The 19,625-nt window shown below is 44.1% G+C and overlaps 1 protein-coding gene across 1 annotated transcript in view; it reads right to left on the bottom strand.

The window, feature by feature from the left end:
• Positions 1-252: 252 nt before the first annotated feature.
• Positions 253-19,625, bottom strand: part of LOC109265427 (putative tetratricopeptide repeat protein 41) — an 81,925-nt gene continuing 62,552 nt past the window's right edge. The window contains 6 exon segments of the mRNA XM_053895062.1: positions 253-937; positions 1,029-1,158; positions 9,106-9,159; positions 9,162-9,238; positions 14,221-14,373; positions 15,380-15,527. Of these exon segments, the coding sequence (XP_053751037.1) occupies positions 259-937; positions 1,029-1,158; positions 9,106-9,159; positions 9,162-9,238; positions 14,221-14,373; positions 15,380-15,527 (1,241 nt within the window). The 3' untranslated portion in view covers positions 253-258.

Here is a 19,625-nt window from a genome sequence, read left to right as displayed (position 1 = left end):
GCTCTGAGCTGTCAGCACAGAGCCCGACACGGGGCTCGAACCCACGGACCGTGAGATCATAACCTGAGCCGAAGTCGGACGCTTAACCGACTGAGCCACCCAGGCGCCCCGTTACATATTTTAAAGAACTAAAAAATCAAGACCTAGACTTTGATTATCATCACTTCTAAAAGTTATGAAAGAAAATATCTCATCAAAGAGTTCTAAATAAAGGCAAGTATTAAGAAATTTCAAACACAAATACACCCATGATCATTTTTATACTTTATTAGTATCATTGGAGGTCTTCAACAATTTGGTTTCAAACTGAGATCTTCTCTGCAAAAAACTCTTCTGGGGAACCGAACTGTATTCTGGGCTATGAAAAAGCCACTTTTCTGATATGAACTCAGATACGGATTCCCAGGGATTATTTGTGCTAAGAGACCCTCCTGCCAAGGGATGCCGGTCAATTGTGGTGATTTGGCCTTTTCCACCCTCACCTTTAGCTGAGAAAACCTTTTGCCGTGAAAGCTTTACTACACCATCCATTTTACCCAAAGATAAAACCTTAGAGGAATAATCTTTCTTTTTCATTGAACCTCCTTTTTCTGGGCCATTCCATGGCTCCACATTATCCTGTGTCTTCTGTCGGGTCTTCTCCTCAACAGAAATGGAAACGATGGGTCTCAAGACTTTTTTCCCTTTTCCAGAAGCGCATTTTGATTTCTCTGAAATTATATGAGGTGCCAAGTCCATGCTTTTAACGCTCTGTAGGTTATGTGTATTCGTGCATACCGCAGAGCTCACTGTATTAGAACTCTGAGCACTGTGGTAGTCTAATTTAAGCAAGTACTCCCATAATGAGGTGCCATTCCTAGAACCCTCGAAATATTGCTGACTCATGCCTTGAGGCCAACATCTTCTACTCCTAATCCGCTCAATTTCCCTCAGAAGTCTGCAAAAGATCAGAAATCGTCAAGAGGCCACATGTATCACGTGAATAGCCAGAAGCAGTTTTCTTTTTGAGACCCAGAACAGAAACTCACTGCAGGATTCCATGGATTGATGAATGAGAAGATCCCAGGTAGGTCGCCCTTAAGTCAAGTGATCTGTACAAATAGCCCACTGCTTCAGTCATGACGTGATGACCGGAGTCATTTATGAATAACTGACCTGCTGGATATTTGAAAATAAGAATATTAGCATTTTTAAAAATTACTCCTGGTTTCACATACTTAAAAGAGAAGGATAAAAAAAATTATAAAAGATGGCACTGGGTGCTTGTTTCAGCAGTACATATACTAAAATGGGAATGATACAGAGAAGATTACGTGAACCGTTCCATTATTTTTAAGAAAAGGGTGGCTCAGTCGTTTGAGCAGCCTACTTTTAACTTCAACTCAGGTCATGGTCTCACAGTTCATGAGTTCGAGCCCCATGTCAGGATCTGAGCTGACAGTGCAAAGCCTGCTTGTGATTCTCTCTCTCTCTCTCTCTCTCTCTCTCTCTCTCTCTCTCTCTCCCTCTTCCCTGCTCATGTTTTCTTTCTCTCTCAAAATAAATAAATAAACTTAAAAAAAAAAAAGATGGCATTAGAACATCATCTATTATAGTATTCCTGACAAAAACATTTAATCCAAGTCTAAATATAAGGAAACAATCAGATACAAATTGATTTTGGCTCAGGTCATGGTCTCAAGGTCATGGGACTGAGTGTCAGGCTCTGTGCTGACCATGGAGCCTGCTTGGGATTCTCTCTCTCCCTCTCTCTCTCTCTCTCTGCCCCTCCCTCTCATGCATGCACACACGCACTCTCTCAAAATAAATAAAAATAAACGTTTAAAAAAAGGATATTTCCTAGAACACGTGGGGACACTTGAATATAAACTGCACATTAGATAACAGCCTTATGTAATGGTCAAATTTCCCAGATTTGATAAGTGTATCGTGGTTATTTAGGGGAACGTCCTTGTACTTTAAAGACACATGCTGAAGTATTTACAAACAGAAGTGTCATATCAGCAACTGACATTTAAATAGTTTGGAAAAAAAAATATGGATGGACATGCATGTATGAAAGAGAAAAAGAATGCAAATGTGGCCAAAAACGTTAACAATTGGTGAATATAGGCAAAGGGTCTATAGGTGTTCATTATATAATGCCAGGTGCCACTGTCAATAATGTAATATAACTCTCTAAAATGTGTTTATATATATATACGTATATATATAACATATACATATATATATATTAGCAGTCTAAACTACAAGTGGTAAATTTATTCATTTATTCATCTACTCATTTTACCCATTTATTCATTTACTCATTTTACCCATTTACAAGACCCATTTTAAGGAGCTGAATTTCTACCACTAGTTATAAACATAATGTAAGGCCAGTGCATACAGGGCATCGATTTGGGTGTGTGACAAAGAGACTGCCAAGATCTTAAGGGTAAAAACCACCGGCCCCATATTAATAATAATAATAACAACAATGGTAAATTATGCGATTGCCATCCATCAGGGCTGTGTAATCCCAAAAGGTATAAATGATCATCATTTGTCTATTGTTTTCTCATTTAGCCTTTTACTAGGACACACATCCACATGGTTCAATGAAAATGTATAAAGCTATGAAGTAAAAAGCGTCTCTCCCATCTCGGTCCTCAACTGTGCAGTCTTCTCCTAACCCGCGTCCTTCCAGAGAACTTTTAGTGCATGTCTATTGTCTTTTAAAGAGGAGAAGACTGGAAGAAGTAACTAGCTCCCGTTCATGGTAGAACAGTCCAAGGTCTGCTTCATCCCCAAGCCCGTGTCCTCCACTGACTGCTACACTAGGCTGCCGCTTCCCTCATCCTGGATTGTCCTTCTTCGGAGGACCAGCCATGGCTTCTATTTGCAGAAATGTTCTCTTCTCTGTAGCTCTGCCTCATGAGTCATAACCCAGGTCTCAGAGTCTCGTAGGGAGCTGTAGCTATTGGCTCTGCTTAGCAATCTGTGGCTATTTTTCTTCTTTTTGAATTATTTTCATAACTCCCTGTGATGTTATGTCTAGCAGAGCAGAAGGCACTTTCACAAGTGACCCTGCTCTGGATGGCCACGTTGCCTTGGTCTTAACTAACCTTACAAGGTAAAGAGAAGAAGAGAGCCAGAATGTCTCACGCGGCAGCTGAGCAAGAACTCATTCCCCGAGATCTTCTGGATGCCAGTAACCAGGCCGCACAGAATGTTTATTCTGCCCAAAGCCCTTTAATAGGCTCCAACTTGCCACACAGACCAGCTACCACTGCCCCAACACACAGTTTCCGGCTCCTGCTCCTCAGACTCCCTCCTGGCCACACATCTTGGCTCCTCACGCCCCTGTACCCTCAGGATCCATTCTGCACCTGTATCTATAGCTCTGACCTCAGACACAATCCAGTCCTCTCTTTCTGGCAACAAGTGTTGTAGCTTTCAGGAAAGGACAGCCTTGCCTCAGGCCCAGCCCCAGGCCATCCCATCCTCCCTTGGGACCAGTACTGGCTGGGCAGCACGACCTAGACTGGTCAGTCCTCCCAGCCCAGGGAAGAAGACAGACCAGGATGGGTTTGTTTCAATTAGACGGAAGTCACCGAACCTCTTCTTACGTGAACTCTTCATTCTCGATGGAGAGGGAATCTAACATTAATTGGGCATTCTGTTGGTCTTTCTGCCTACATCATCTCATTAAATCTTCAAAATAACCCTATGGACATTATTACTATCACTTTTTGGCCAGTAAGAAAATCGAGACTCAGAGAGGTTCTGTCCAGAAACCAGCAGAACTGAGATTCAAAGCCAGGTCCCTGGGGATCCAGGCACTATAACTTCTAGAGGTAGGTAAAGACAACACCGTTCTCCCTGTTGCAATGGATCCTTAGGAGATTTTCCATAAAAATATAGATAGGGAGGAACCATCAGCTATCTTTTCATTTTGCACTTAGGGACAGAATATGAATCAGAGGTAAGAAAAGTGGGGGACAGGCCTACCAACTACGTTGAAAATCTGTCCTCAGATTTAAAAATTTTTTTAATGTTGATTTTCTTTTTGAGACAGACAGCACAAGTGGGGGAGGGGCAGAGAGACACACACACACATAGAATCCAATGCAGGTTCCAGGCTCTGAGCTGTCAGCACAAAGCCCTATACAGGGCTCGAACTCATCAACCATGAAATCACGACCTGAGCCAGAGTCGGACGCTCGACTGACTGAGCCACCCAGGCGCCCTTATTCTCAGATTTTAAATGGTAAGTTCTCCTCATCCCCCGCTGCCAACTTTTTTACTGCTTATATTAAAAATAAAGTGGGGGACGCCTGGGTGGCTCAGTCGGTTGAGTGTCCAACTCTTGATTTCGGCTCAGGTCATGATCTCATGGGTCGTAAGATCAAGCCCCGAATCAGGCTCTGTGCTGTGGGGCCTGTTTGGGATTCTCTCTCCCTCTCTCTCTGTCCCTCCCTCACTCACTCACTCTCAGTCTCTCTCTCTGTCCAAATAAATAAATAAACATTACTAAAAGAATAAAATAAAAAATAAAGCGGTAACTTTACTATTTCCTCTAGAAAAAGAAAGCAAGATCTTTTATCCAAAGACAATCCTCTGCCCTTTTAAGTATTCTTCTAAAGTACAACCTTTTCTAGTCTGTATTCTACTACAATTTAAGCCTCTTGCTTCCTCTAATATTTGCTGTCACCTAACACGTGGGATTTTCCAATGCCAGCCCTGTGTTTACTTTCTCCCCAGTCCATAGTTGCAATGCAGGTGGTTGCCACCAGCTAACAAGGAAGATCTCAGGTGTTGGTGGAGGTCCTCAGGAAATCGAATCAACTCTATGGACACTGCCCAACAGGGAGCCCCCCCACCACCACCTGTGCACCTGTGTGGGAATGAATGGGCTAAGTAGAGACAATCCCCTTCTATGTTCTCTACCCGGAAGGTGTCCTGCAAATGTGAATGAGGAAGGAGGATTATGCATTGCCTAGAGGTTCTTTGTTGAAAGTTTTTTTGTTTGCTAAGTATGCATGTCCAAGTTTCTTCCTCAAAAGTCCTTCAGTTTGAGACACTAAGCTTGTTTCCTCATTCTTTCAATAAATGTGTGTCTACAAACATATTAGGGAGGGAGAAAGCTATCATTGTCTCAAAGTGAAACGTTGCAACTGGATGTCTCTATGGGCTTTCCATTTCTGCCCTGAAAGGAAACAATAAAAGAGGGTATGCGGGCGGGGAGGAGGATGGAGGGGTTCCACCCCTCTCCACTGAGACCACTGGCAGGTCCGCTTACAGGGACCCGGCTGCACATGACAAGCAGCAACCTCTGTCCTCTGCCTCAGTACTGCATGAGTTCATTCCACCGATTCAGGGGCCTGTGCAGACCCCACTTTTGAGTAGAGGGACCAAATTCATTGTTCTCTCTTACACAGGCTTTTGCCCCTACCACTCCACCAAAACTGAAGGTTCCCTGCGACCTCTGTGGCGCAAGGGTCTGCTCTCAAGCTGGTGGTCAGTTGTCAGCCCTGTCCTTTCTCAGCTTCCATGACTTTACCGATTCTCAGCCTCCTTCTAGAGCCATTCCTCATCTTTCACTACAACTCTTCCCTCTGCCCACCCCTTAAATACTGGCATTCTTCCAACTTCTATCTCTTGCCATCTTTTTGTCTTATATTCTTCTTGGCTCTTTCAGCCATTCTACCAGGTTGACCCACCAAGCATCTGCTAAGGACTCCAAAATATTTTTCTCCAGCTCAGTCTTCTAGCTCCTAAGCACCAGAGTCATATACTCTACCGCCTACTGAATGTCCCCACTCACATAAGAGATTCAAACTCAACATGCCCTAAATTCGCTCACCATGGATCCCACCCCAACTCTCAACCTACGCTTCCTGTCTTAGAACGGCAACAACCTCATCCACGCAGATCCAATCACCTCTGGTATGGCCATAAACTGGGGGATACCTTTGTTCCCTTCCCTCACCTCCCACATCCAATCAAGCACTGAAAACAGTTGGATTTACCTCTGAAATCTCAAATACAACCCTTTCTCTCTATTTCTACTGTCCTGGTCTCAGTTAACACAGGAGACTCTCCAGTCCTCTCTTACCAGCCCCATCCTCTATCAGCCACAAGAGTATTAGATCTAAAATACATTTTTGGTGGGGTGCCTGGGTGGCTCAAGTGGCTAAGCATCTGACTCTTGGATCTCAGCTCGGGTCTTGATCTCAGTGTCGTGAGTTTAAGCCCTGAATTCAGCTCCACACTGGGTATGGTGTCTACTTTAAAAAATGAAGTGAGAATTGTTTTCTATGAAAAACAGGCTGAATGCTTTGGAATTCTTTCAAATTCCAGGGCAAGACAGCCATAAAGGGTGGAGGGAAGAAAGAGATAGCAACCTAGAAGGATCTTACACAAACCATGACAATTGTCCAAGTTCTCACCCTACAGAAACTAAAACTGGAAATTGTGGGTGATACATTTTGAGAAAGGTGATGGCTAATTCTAATCAGAGGACCCACTCTAAAAAAAAAAAAAAGTCTTGATTCTAAATTTAAGAGTTTGAGGAAATAACTATTTATATGTCGAAGTTAAAATTGAAATGCATAGGATGCCTGAGTGGCTCAGTCAGTTGAGCATCCGACTCGATTTCAGCTCAGGTCATGATCCCAGGGTCATGAGATTGAGCCCCAAGTCAGGCTCCATGCTGAGCATTCTCTCTGTCTCTCTTTCTTCCACCCCCACATGTGCGCTCTCTCTCTCTCTCTCAAGCAAAGAATAAAATAAAATTGAAAGGCAGTTTGTCTATGTCACTTACCTGATCTTTTGGATTAAGAGACCTAGTGCTATAGAGGACCACAGCTGAGCTGAGCATTGAAAACTCCTCTGAGGAGAGAGGACTGACTCACCGTATGAAAAGTCACCCACTAGAGCTTTTGTTTAACTTCTTCCTTCTAAATTTGACAGAGATGGTTGGCATTTCTTTTTTTAAAAGAATCCCAGGGAGAGGGAAATAACGTGAACTTCATCTATCATACTTCTTCCAAAATAAACAATTCAGTACAGAACATTCAGCTTGATATTATGGGATACGAAAAGCCACACTCCCACTGAAATTATTTCTCAATAGGCGGATTTAAAACACTTATCAGAGGAGCGTCTGGGTGGCTCAGTCTGTTGAGCATCCGACTCTTGATCTCGGCTCAGGTCTTGATCTCAGCTCAGGTCTTCATCTCACGGTTCATGGCATAGAGCCCCGCCTTGGGCTCTGCACTGACAGCATGGAGCCTGCTTGGGATTCTCTCTCTCCACCCCCTCTGCCCCTGCCCCACTTGTGCACATACGAGCTCTCTCATAAATACATAAATAAAAACACTTATCAGAGAAGGAGAACAGTAATACGGTTCTGTGTCAGAGGTAGCCTGGAATATAAATCACAAAAATCCTCTTTTCATAGTCAGGATTTGTACTAAAATCTCCAGAATTAACAGTTTTATCAGGTTAAGATTTGTCTTGAAACTGGATTGAAATTGAGAGGAGACAAGCTGTACAGGATATATTACACAGAAACACTTCATTTTTGAATAAGTGTCTCACAAAACCATGACCAGAAGAGGAAACAAAATGTAGAATTTATTGCCCCACAGACTGTCACCTCAGATTCTCCGATTGACCAAACTCAGTTCAGGCTCTTCTCAGCTCTTTTTCAACCAGGCCTCACTTTGGCCTTCTGTGTTCATCTCTGCGTTGTCCTGTTTTAGCAAGAATCCTCCTAAGTCAGTTTAGCCATCCTCAGTGTCTGATCACCCTGGACATCAGGTTCCTCAGTCCCCATCACAGCCCAGGTGAGGCCTGCCTTCATCAAGAACCCTGTTAGGTTCATTGAGCCCGAATTCCTTACATCGGACATTTCCTCTCGGTGAATTTTCTATCCATTGACTCCCTCCCTACTCCTTGGCTATAAATTCTCACTTGCCCATGCTGTATTCAGAATTGAGTGTACTTTTGTACTGAGGCCTCTTTCCCCTATTGCAACGTCCTAAATAAAATGTTCTTACTGCTTTAAGGTGCAGCAAATACTTGTTGAATGAATGAATGAATGAATGAATGATAATAACACAAGTAATTAACATTTAAAATGCCCTTAATGGGGCTCTTGGGTGGCTCAGTTGGTTAAGCATCTGACTCTTAATTTTGGCTCAGGTCATGATCTCACAGTTCAGGAGTTTGAGACCCACATCAGGTTCTGTGGTGATAGTATGGAGCCTGCTTGGGATTCTCTCTCTCTCTCTCTCTCTCTCTCTCTCTGCCCCTCCTCCACTCATGTGCACACATGAGTGCGTGCTCTCTCTCTAAAAATAAATAAATAAAGGTAAAAAAGTTAAAAAACATTCAATCAAAGGTAGGCCCATGTGAAAAGTCATTTGTGATTTTCAGTCACGTGTTACTCCAGGGTCACAGGAATAAGTATGAAGAGGCTATTCCTATACAAACAGTGTCTTACAACAGAATGGGCAGGAAGGGAAGCCACGCTGACAAGACAGGGTCTAGCCGGGCACGGTGTCCCACCCACAAGAGATTGAGAGACGGATGGAAAGACTTCTAGAAGATGGAAAGACTTCTTTCCATTATGGACTGAGTGTGTCCTCCTCCCAAATTCTTTTGCTGAACTCCTAACCCCCAACAGGATGGCATTCAGAGATGAGGCCATTGGGAGGTGAGTGGGTCATGAGGGCAACTCCCTCATGAATGGGATCGGTGTCCTCATAAAAGGGGTGTCCGTCCTCCCACCATGTGAGGACACAGTGAGAAAACAGCTGTCTATGAACCAGGAAGCAGGCTCTCTCACGAGTCTATTGCCACCTGATCTTGGACTTCCCAGCGTTCAGAACTGTGAAAAACAGGTATCTGTTGTCTAGGCCTCCCTGTCTGTGATATTCTGTTACAGCAGCCCGGACAGACTAAGACGCTTTCCTGATAAGACAAGGTAAACAAGACGCTTACATAGTCAACAGGAGTTACCTGCTTCAAAATGAAGGCATTTTTAAAATAAGCCAAGTATGCAGGTCAAAGGGAAAAGTCACCCTCTTCTAATAGAAATATGTCAGCAATTACCTAATTTACACAAGGTGTCACTTAGGCTAATGCTCAGCTGCTTTCTGACGATGAGGAATTGGTGAAAGTCCCTGCATTTTCCTTTATTCGTATCACTTGTTTATAATATTCAATTGCTTGCTTCCTTTGACATCTAGAAAAGAGAAATTTAATTAAAGTTTTGCATTCATTCATTCATTCATTCATTCAACAAACATTCAGGGCTGGGGCTCAAAGATGAGTAAAACTGGGGCGCCTGGGTGGTTCAGTCGGTTAAGTGGCCGACTTCAGCTCAGGTCATGAGCTCGCGGTCCGTGAGTTCGAGCCCCGCATCGGGCTCTGTGCTGACAGCTCAGAGCCTGGAGCCTGTTTCAGATTCTGTGTCTCCCTCTCTCTGACCCTCCCCCGTTCATGCTCTGTCTCTCTCTGTCTCAAAAATGAATAAACGTTAAAAAAAATTAAAAAAAAAAAAAAGATGAGTAAAACTAATCCGTGTCTCAGAGAACTTCCCAAGGTAGGAGCAGAGCCTGAAGAGTGAAACAAAGGACCAGCCACTCATGAAGGGCACTAAGTGCAAACCTAAGGGTTCGGGGCTTTCGTGGTGCAAAATCTCCATTAAGAGTATGATGTGATCTAACATGCATTGTAGAAAATTCCCCTGGATGGACAATGTGGAGGAGAGACTGCAGCAGGTAAGGCTACAGTCAGGGAGGCCAGTTACTCCAAAGGAAGAATGAGGGTCTGAGGTGATGCAGTGACCCCCAGACGAAAAAGGAGATCCGCTGAACCTGGGCATTACAGTGAATGTTGTGGCCCTGGTGCTGGGATCATTGGGGCATCGCCCAGTAGAGTGACGTGGTTAGAACCTGAGCTCTCAAGTTAGACAGGCCTGGTAGTAACATGGAGGTTAGTTAGGCATACAGCTCTGCAATCAGACTGCCTGGGTGGTAATCCTGGCTCGACCACTTAAAGCTGGGCAAGCATCCTAATCTTCTGAACCTCAGCTTTCTCATCTTCAAAATGAGCTCAACAGAATTGTTTTGAGGATTTGACAAGAAAACGCATGCAAAGCCTTTAGTATAGTGACTGATCATAAATACGATCAAGATGACCCCATGGTGTCTGCACTGGGTGAAACAGAAGACGCGTTTCGTCAGGAAGAGAGGGTGGACGTGTTCAGTCTTGAGAATGTGGACTCGAAAATGCCCAAATACTTTGGAATACTCAAGTGGAGACACCCAATAGATGATAGGTCTAAGAGGAACATGACGGCAGGCAGCCAGCACCTTATGGCTGAAGCTCTAGGCACAGGTGAGGTTGGGGGTCTAAAATTGAGACCAGCGTCCAAGCACAGCGTCCATGAACTGAACCCAAGAGAGCACCATCATTTGAACAAGAGTCAGTGAGAGAAAGAGGAAACCCACAAAAGAACTGAGAAGGGATCATCAGAGAAGAGATCCAGGAGGGAGGGGATCTCAGGCACCAGAAGAGAGTTGTTTCCGGAAGGGAGTCATCAGCACAGTCCTTACCTCAGCATGAGAAGGCCAACAAGATCAAAAAGTACAAAGGGACACATGTAACATGTTCCTGATGACATTCACTGGAGTAGAGAAAATGGAGCTGGATGGAGGTAGATGTTCAAAGACAGTGAATGGGAAGTCAGGAAGAAACTTGACCTTGAAAAGGTGACTGATGAAAGGGTAGCTGCTGATGAGTGGATACAAAGTCAAGAAAGAGTAGATGACATTTATTTTACTGAGAACATTTACTGTTCCTCTTAAGACAGCTTATTCACTCTTCTCTGTCCTGTTGCTTTTAATTTAACCTCCTTTTTCCAGCCCTCCCCACCCCCATGCTGCAAGGCCCTCAGGATCCCACGGATCATTTCTGTAGTGCATGAGCGCTGTCTCGAGGGCACCTGGCCACCGGGACAAAGGATCTACACATGTGTGAGAGGTGAGGCGAGTCGCACAGCAAAATATCTCCTGATCTATAACTAATGCTAAGAAAGATGTAGTCACCTAAGGACAACCTTCCACAAGGAAAAAGGCTTCCTGTTACTCCAGAAGGTTGATCGCTGCTAATGAGACCTGGGCAAAAGGCATCCGAGTATGGTCAGGCTGTCTGCCGCAGAGGCCCCCCCTGTGGAACGGACTAGCAATATTAAGCGTCTGTGATTCACACCCCACCCGCTGTGGACTTGTGATGGGGCAGCCCCAGGCAGCACGGATGACTCAGTCAGTATGCTAGTGTTTAGATTTTTCTTTTGCGAGGCATTGGTTTCACTGTCAAGCTGTTTGCTTCTCTAAAGAAAGGCCTGTCTCTGTTCACAGGTGCGGGTCTTAAGGGGAACGAAAGGAGGCTTATCTGGTATCCGGCACCTAAACAATTACCTGATGCGGAGCAAAATAACAATACTAAGAACCCCATTTAATGAGCCCTTTTGGAATGTGCCAGGCTTTCCGCTAAGCACTTCACAGACGGGATCTCTTCTTCCTCACAGTCACCCTGTGAGGAAGACACTATCCTCACTCTCATTTTACCAACGAGGAAATGAATGGGACAGCACCTGTAAAGTTAACCCTAACTACGTGCTCATTTGGGCTACGCTTTTGAAGGTGAATACTCCAAGAAAGACTAAGTGCCCATTGGCAACCTCTCATCCCTCCTGGGAGCAAAAGTGGGAAGAGGTTGCCTGTCTGGGGAGAGGTAAGACGGAGAACAGAGAGCGGAGGGACAGAAACTACGAAAACTCCACAACTTTGTAATATAACCTAGAGCATCTCCAGCCTTCCGGTTGGCTGACTCGGCTCTGAGAGGGTGTGAGCCAGAGCCAAAGGAAGGGTGGGGTGTATCAGCGTCTGGACTCACAAAGAACCTTCTCTCACACCCATCTGGCGAGAGAAGTGGTAGATGCTAACGCTGATTCCACCCATAGGATGACACCTATACCCCTCTCCCAAACACAGGAACTGACAAAGAATCTCTCCTTGACCAAACTCCGCTCACGGCCTTCTCACTCTTTCTCAAACAGGCCTTAACTTTTAGATGTCTGTGTTCATTTCTGCACCGTCCAATTTTAGCAAGAATCCTGATAAGTCCATTTAAAGAGGACTCCCCGCCCCCTGATGTCTGATCACTGTCAAAACCGGGTTCCTCATTCCCCGTCATACCCCAGGTGAGGTCTGATCATGCCGGCCTGCTTTCAGCAAGCATCCTGTTAGGTCGGGGGCACCTGGGTGGCTCAGTCGGTTGAGCGTCTGACTTCAGCTCAGGTCATGATCTCACGGTTCGTGAGTTCAAGCCCCACAGGGCTCATTGCTGTCAGTGCACAGCCTGCTTGGGATCCTCTGTCCCCCTCTCTCTCTCTGCCCCTCCCCCACTTGCGCTCTCTCTCAAATATAAATAAACATTAAAAAAATTTAAGAAAACATTAAAAAAAAAAAAGAATCCCCTTAGGTCCATTGAGCTTGAATCCTCCTCACCCCCGATGTTTCTTCTCAGCAATTTTCCGTCCACCGATCCCCCCCACACACAAATTCTCTTTGTATTGGGGGTTGTGTCCAATCTCTCCCCCTGCAAAACCTCACTGCAGGACCTGAAAAAAAGTCCACCTTATCTTTCTTTAACAAGTGTTACTGAGACAGGAAAAGCAAAGGGACTCCATGAGAGAAAAAGTTGTTTTTTTCCTTCTTTTCTGGCTTTTATTCTTGCAAGGACCTGCACCCCTACCCACTCTACACATGCCTCAGAAGGCAAAGAGCATATGTCCTCCTTGCCAGGGACAAGGAATTAATGATTTCTCAGGAATAGATAACATCTAAGGACGGGCCGGGCGAGAATGACCAGAAGAAGCCATCACGGGTACTCCAGACCACCAGCACTAGACATCTCCACGCCAAGGACCCCTGGCTCCAAGAACTAACACCTGGGCCCTCATCTTTGATCTAGCTGGTTCCTGGATGCCTGAGGGGACATGTACACCAGACCGCCATCCTCAGTAAAAACTCCCAGACCCCAAGCAAAAATGAGACTCGCGCTCTTTTCCTTTCTGAGTCTCCTGGACACCCCATCTATCTGTCTGTCTGTCTGTCTGTCTCTCTCTCTCTCTCTCTCTATATATATATATATATTTTTTTTTTTTTTTTTCAGTAAACTCTGCTTTCACCTCCTGCTGGCTCACGTTTGATTTCCATCCTGCCTGAAGCCAAGGACCCCTTAGCTGGTCTCACAGCACCCCGCTCTGGGTCCCTGGGCCAGGCCTGCCCTACATCATTATGAACAGTTTTTTCTCTAACAGCCTTAACATTGCCTTGTGTGGAGAGCAGAAGGAAAGCCCCAAGCGTCACAGGAGAGGAAGGGGACTTCCCAAGCGAGGAGAGGAGAAGGAAAACACAGGGGGAAAGCCTGGGTCTTCCAGGAGGAGACCCATGGGGTGTGGCCCCACAGACAATGGAGCTGAGACCTGCACAGAGTCAGGATATAAATACAGTTAACCCTTGAACCACGCTGGGGGGGGGGGGGGGGTGGAGAGGGACACCAACCCCTGTGCAACTGAAAATGTGCATATCTTTTGACTCCCCAAAACTTTAATAGTGTACCGTTGACTGTGTTACTGATAACATAAGCAGTCAATTAGTACAGACTTGTATATCATACGTATTGTATATACTGTACTCTTACAACGAAATAAGCTAGGGAAAAGAAAATGTTATGAGGAAAATCATAAGGAAGAAAAAATGCATTTACAGTCCTGTACCGTATTTATTTTTTTTAAATCCATATATAAGTGGATCCACACAGTTCACACCTGTGCGGTTTAAGGGTCGGCTGTACATCTTCCTCACAAGGCCTGGGAGTGATTCAGGGAAACACAACAACATCACACCCCTTTGTATTTTTCCTACTGCAAAAACTTCTACACAATTCGTGGGTCAAGAGGTCCTTTCAAATACATTACAGTCAGTGTCCTGACAGACAGGGACAGAACTCTCAGGTTTCTGAACAAGGCTGCAGTCAAAGAAGTGAGGCACCCTCGGTGGGTCAACCCCAGACCTCCCAGCCACTGGTATTTTGGTGGGGGGCGGGAGGGGGGAGGAGAAGACACGCTACTTAGAACATTTGATATAAATTTACCTTTCACTCTCTTCCGGTAGAAAAGATAGTAAATCTGCTAAAAATTCCATAATTTCTCCAACTAGGATATTTTTCTCACCAAACAAACTTCTCCTGATATTTAAGCATTCTTGAAGTCTCATTTTTGCAAGAGACGTGTCTCCAGCAGCAAATCTGAGAATAAAATGCATGTGTGTCTTTACTAGGTATGATATTATTGGCTACTTCATTGTACTATCAAAGGTAATTCTTACAAACATCTTTAATTTTATACAGAAAGAAACAGAACAGCAGAGCAGTTTCTAATATAGAGATTCAAGACCTTCACAGTGACTTATAAGGAGATAAGTGAATATCTTATAAGAAACTAGACACTATTCTCAACCCGATCACTATTGACACTTGGGCTAGGTACTATGTTGTGGGACTGTCTTGTGTATTGTATAATGTGTAGCATCATCCTGGCCTCTACCCACTAGGTGTCAGTAAGAACCCCTCCAAATGCCTCCAGACATTACCAGAGGTGCCCCGAGGAGCAAAGTCACCCCTAGTTGAGAACCACAGAAGCAGAGGATAGAAATGCTAACATTTGGCATTTCTTCACCCAGTTAGATGGAAAATGGATTAACAAGTGTGGCTTAAGAATCTTAATCTTGGGGCACCTGGGTGGTTCAGTCGGTTAAGAGGCCGACTCTTTTTTTTTTTTTTTTTTAATTTTTTTTTTTTCAACGTTTTTTATTTATTTTTGGGACAGAGAGAGACAGAGCATGAACGGGGGAGGGGCAGAGAGAGAGGGAGACACAGAATCTGAAACAGGCTCCAGGCTCCGAGCCATCAGCCCAGAGCCTGACGCGGGGCTCGAACTCACAGACCGCGAGATCGTGACCTGGCTGAAGTCGGACGCTTAACCGACTGCGCCACCCAGGCGCCCCGAGAGGCCGACTCTTAATTGCAGTTCAGGTCATGATCTCACGGTTCGTGAGTTCAAGCCACACATCAGGCTCTGTGCTGACAGCGTGGAGCCTGCTTCAGATCCTCTGTCCTCCTCTCTCTGCCCCTCCCCCACTCATGCTACATTCTTTCTCTCAAAAACAAATGTTAAAAAAAAAAGAATATTAATCTTAACAATAAAAACTAGTACAGAAAACAATAATTTTTCAAGAAAAAAATTCATGTTTACATCAGAACACCTTCGGTGTATTTCATGGTAGCCTGGTCACAGGGGTTGTTGTCCAAAAAGCTGGAAATTTCAGTAGCACATTCCAAAATATGATTTTCTTTTAAGTACTTTTCACTTGCTGACTTTACCAGGTTGTTCAGCACTCTGCCTGCAGAGAATACATTTTGGCAAAGAAGACGATGCTTAAGGTTTTTTTGTTCTACAAAAGACTTAAGATGTCAATAGGCAGAGCATTTAACATCATTTCTTCATCACTGCCAATAGCCAGGATTTTCTTAATAAATCAATTCCTGGCCTACATTGCACAGGGCTTGGTTTTCATACAACGAATTTGTGTGTGCACAGCAATTACAAGGCTGAAGAGCTACGACAACAGATTGGAACCGAATTCTGAGACCGTTTTGCAAATGAATAGATCAGAAATTAAGTAAGAATATGGATCATCACTGTGGTAGCCAAGTCCTACAGAAGGCAGCCAGCACAGTCTTGCAATAATAATAAAATGATAAAGCTTACAACAAGAAGCACATGAATTAGCCCTATAAATCCAACTAAGAAATCATGAGCTATCCTTAGATACACACTGCCTTGGGGATGTACCTTCTGCAAAGGCCCAGCATCTTGCTCCTTTATTGAGAGTTATATATTCTGACACTAATACAGAGTCCTAAAATGCAGAAAGGATTTTCTAAGCCCTACTTTGTTAGGAAGAGAAAAAGCCCCAACAATGTTCCCAGAAGGCATTAGTCCAGCATTGGTGGCAGTAAAGAAAATCAGACTTAACTCCCTGTGCTATGGAATTCAGTTGTGATTATAGAAGATTACCATGAAACTGTCAAGAGGCATCTTTTCCGTCATCAGTGGGACCACATTCACTGCCCCACCCCCACCTCACCCAGGGCCTCACGTCTTTCACTTGGGCATCAGGGAGGGATAGAGCCATGTACCCGATCTCCCAATGTCCCCTCTCACCCGCCATGTAGTCCATTCTCCACACCGCAGCAAAAGTGGTCTCAAAACGGAAATCGGATGATGCCATCCCCAGCCTAACTCTCTGTAACGGCTTCCCCCTCACTGAGAATAAAATCCGAATGCTTGCCCAAGGCCCGATACAATTCGGGCCCAGCTGCTTCCTGCCCTTTGCTCAGGGAGGCTCTTCCCACGGCTAGCACAGGCCAAGCCCCTTCCCACCCCAGGGCTCTGCACATGCTGTCTCCTTTGCCAGGACCACATGTCTCAACTTAAATGCCCTCTTAACCCTTCAGAGGCAGACTCTCCCCCTGATTAAGCTCTACCTGTGTCTCCTCTGTGTCTTCCATTGTATTTATTCCAACCTGCAATCATTGTGTGTTACCTGTCACCTCCATTAGAGGGCAGTGTTGGTGACTGTCCTGCTCACTGTACTGGGTTCAGCAAAGCCCTGGGTGCATCGCAGGTGCTCAGTACACAGTTCTTGAATGTATGAGCTCTGGCCAGGCTGGAATCCTTGCCCCTCTCCCTTTATCTGCTCTCTTGGGCCCTGAATCCCGGCCTGACTCTTGTCAGAAGCCTGGAGCTATAGTGGGTCCCCATCAAAGTTGCTGATAAGGACAATGATCTACCCTCAAGCATCTCTTTTCAGCAGGACCCCACCCCTCCTGCTGGTTTGACCTCCTTGAGGAAACACATTTGTCTACCCCATGCCAAGGTCTGCTCAATTCCTTGGAGCTCTGTACTTTGAACTGCCCAGCTGGCTTTGGAAGGCCAGTCCCAGAACCCACCTAAGTGCCCCTGGTTCCCCCCCTGGTGTTCTCTGCTCACCAAGGTCCTAGCATGCCTGTAACCAGTCCTGCCTGCATGAGGGTGCCTCAGAAGCTATACTCTGTATATCAAGGATTATAGCTTCATACACATCAATGCTAGAAGAGATTCTGTATAGTGAGGAGTTATTGCAGACAGACTTTAGGGTCAGACAGGCCTAGCTTGAACTTCCAGCTCCAAATCTGCTGGCTGTGGGAGCTGAAGTAGTTTAAATTATTCTATCTTTCTGACCTTCAGTTCCCTCATCTATAAAATGGGGGTAGCAATACATACCACATCAGGTATATTTGAAGATAAAAGATCATGAGCATAAAGTGTCATACATAACAAGCATTCAACAAATGAGAACTATTACTATCAAAGTGGATTTATAGATGATATCTAGTGAGGTGAAGTGGCTTGCCCAAGGTGACCTTTGATCTTCTAGCCATGGTGGTAGATTGCAAAAACAGCCGTAACCCCCCATGCCAACTTGTACTGATTCCCCTTTGCAATGTCACTCTATGCCTCCTCCCATCAAGAGATGGAGTCTCTCCCCCACTCACAACAATGGACAGATCATCTAATCAAAACATCAACAAGGAAACAATGGCTTTGAATGACACATTGGACCAGGTGGACTTAACAGATATATTTAGAACATTTCATCCTAAAGCAGCAGAATATACATTCTTCTCCAGTGCACATGGAATGTTCTCCAGAATAGACCGTATACTTGGACACAATTTGGCCCTCAGCAAGTACAAAAAATCGAGATCATACCATGCATATTTTCAGACCACAACACTATGAAACTCAAAATCAACCACAAGAAAAAAATTGGAAAGGTAACAAATACTTGGAGACTGAAGAACATCCTACGAAAGAATGAATGGGCTAACCGAGCAGCTGAAGAGGAAATTAAGAAGTATATAGAAGTCAATGAAAATGATAACACCACAACCCAAAACCTCTGGGACGCAGCAAAGGCGGTCATAAGAGGAAAGTATATAGGAATCCAGGCCTTCCTAAAAAAGGAAGAAAGATCTCAGATACACAACCTAACCTTATGCCTTAAGGAGCTGGAAAAAGAACAGCAAATAAAACCCAAAACCAGCAGAAGACAGGAAATAATAAAGATTAGAGCAGAAATTAATGATATAGAAAACAAACAAACAAAAAAAACAAACAAACAAAAACCAGTAGAACAGATCAATGAAACCAGAAACTGGTTCTTTGAAAGAATTAACAAAATTGATAAACCACTAGCCAGTTTGATCAGAAAGAAAAAGGAAAGGACCCAAATAAATAAAATCAAGAATGAAAGAGGACAGATCACAACCAACACAACAGAAATAAAAACAATAATAAGAGAATATTATGAGCAATTATATGCCAATAAAATGGGCTATCTGGAAGAAATGGACAAATTCCTAGAAACATATACACTAACAAAACTGAAACAGGAAGAAATAGAAAATTCAAACAGACCCATAACCAGTAAAGAAATTGAATTAGTAATCAAAAATCTGCCAAAAAACAAGAGTCCAGGGCCAGATGGCTCTCCAGGGGAATTCTACCGAACACTTAAGGAAGAAGTAACACCTATTCTCTTGAAGCTGTTCCAAAAAATAGAAATGGTAGGAAAACTTCCAAACTCTTTCTATGAGGCCAGCATTACCTTGATTCTAAAACCAGACAGAGACCCCACCAAAGAGGAGAACAATAGACCAATTTCCCTGATGAACCTGGATGCAAAAATCCTCAACAAGATATTAGCCAACCGGATCCAACAATACATTAATAAAATTATTCACCATGACCAAGTAGGATTTATACCTGGGATACAGGGCTGATTCAATATCTGCAAAACAATTAACATGATTTATCACATCAATAAAAGAAAGGACAAGAACCATATGATCCTCTCAATAAATGCAGAGAAAGCATTTGACAAAATACAGCATCCTTTCTTGATAAAAACCCTCAAGAAAGTAGGGATAGAAGGATCATACCTCAAGATCATAAAAGCCATATATGAACGACCCAATGCTAACATCATCCTTAATGGGCCAGAAAAGACCCTGAATAGCCAAAGCAATTTTGAAAAAAGAAAACCAAAGCAGGAGGCATCTCAATCCCGGACTTCAAGCTGTATTACAAAGCTGTAATCATCAAGACAGTATGGTACTGGTACAAAAACAGACACTCAGATCAATGGAACAGAATAGAGAACCCAGAAATGGACCCACAAACATTAGTGGCCATCTAATCTTTGACAAAGCAGGAAAGAATATCCAATAGAATAAAGACAATCTCTTCAGCAAGTGGTGCTGGGAAAACTGGACAGCGACATGCAGAAGAATGAACCTGGACCACTTTCTTACACAATTCACAAAAATTCAAAATGGATGAAAGACCTCAATGTAAGACAGGAAGCCATCAAAATCCTCAAGGATAAAGCAGG

This window comes from Panthera pardus, unplaced genomic scaffold (genome assembly GCF_024362965.1).
Source record: "Panthera pardus isolate Hobbes unplaced genomic scaffold, ASM2436296v1 HiC_scaffold_6, whole genome shotgun sequence".
Classification (NCBI taxonomy): Eukaryota; Metazoa; Chordata; class Mammalia; order Carnivora; family Felidae; genus Panthera; species Panthera pardus.
This window is presented reverse-complemented; position numbering and strand designations above follow the sequence as displayed.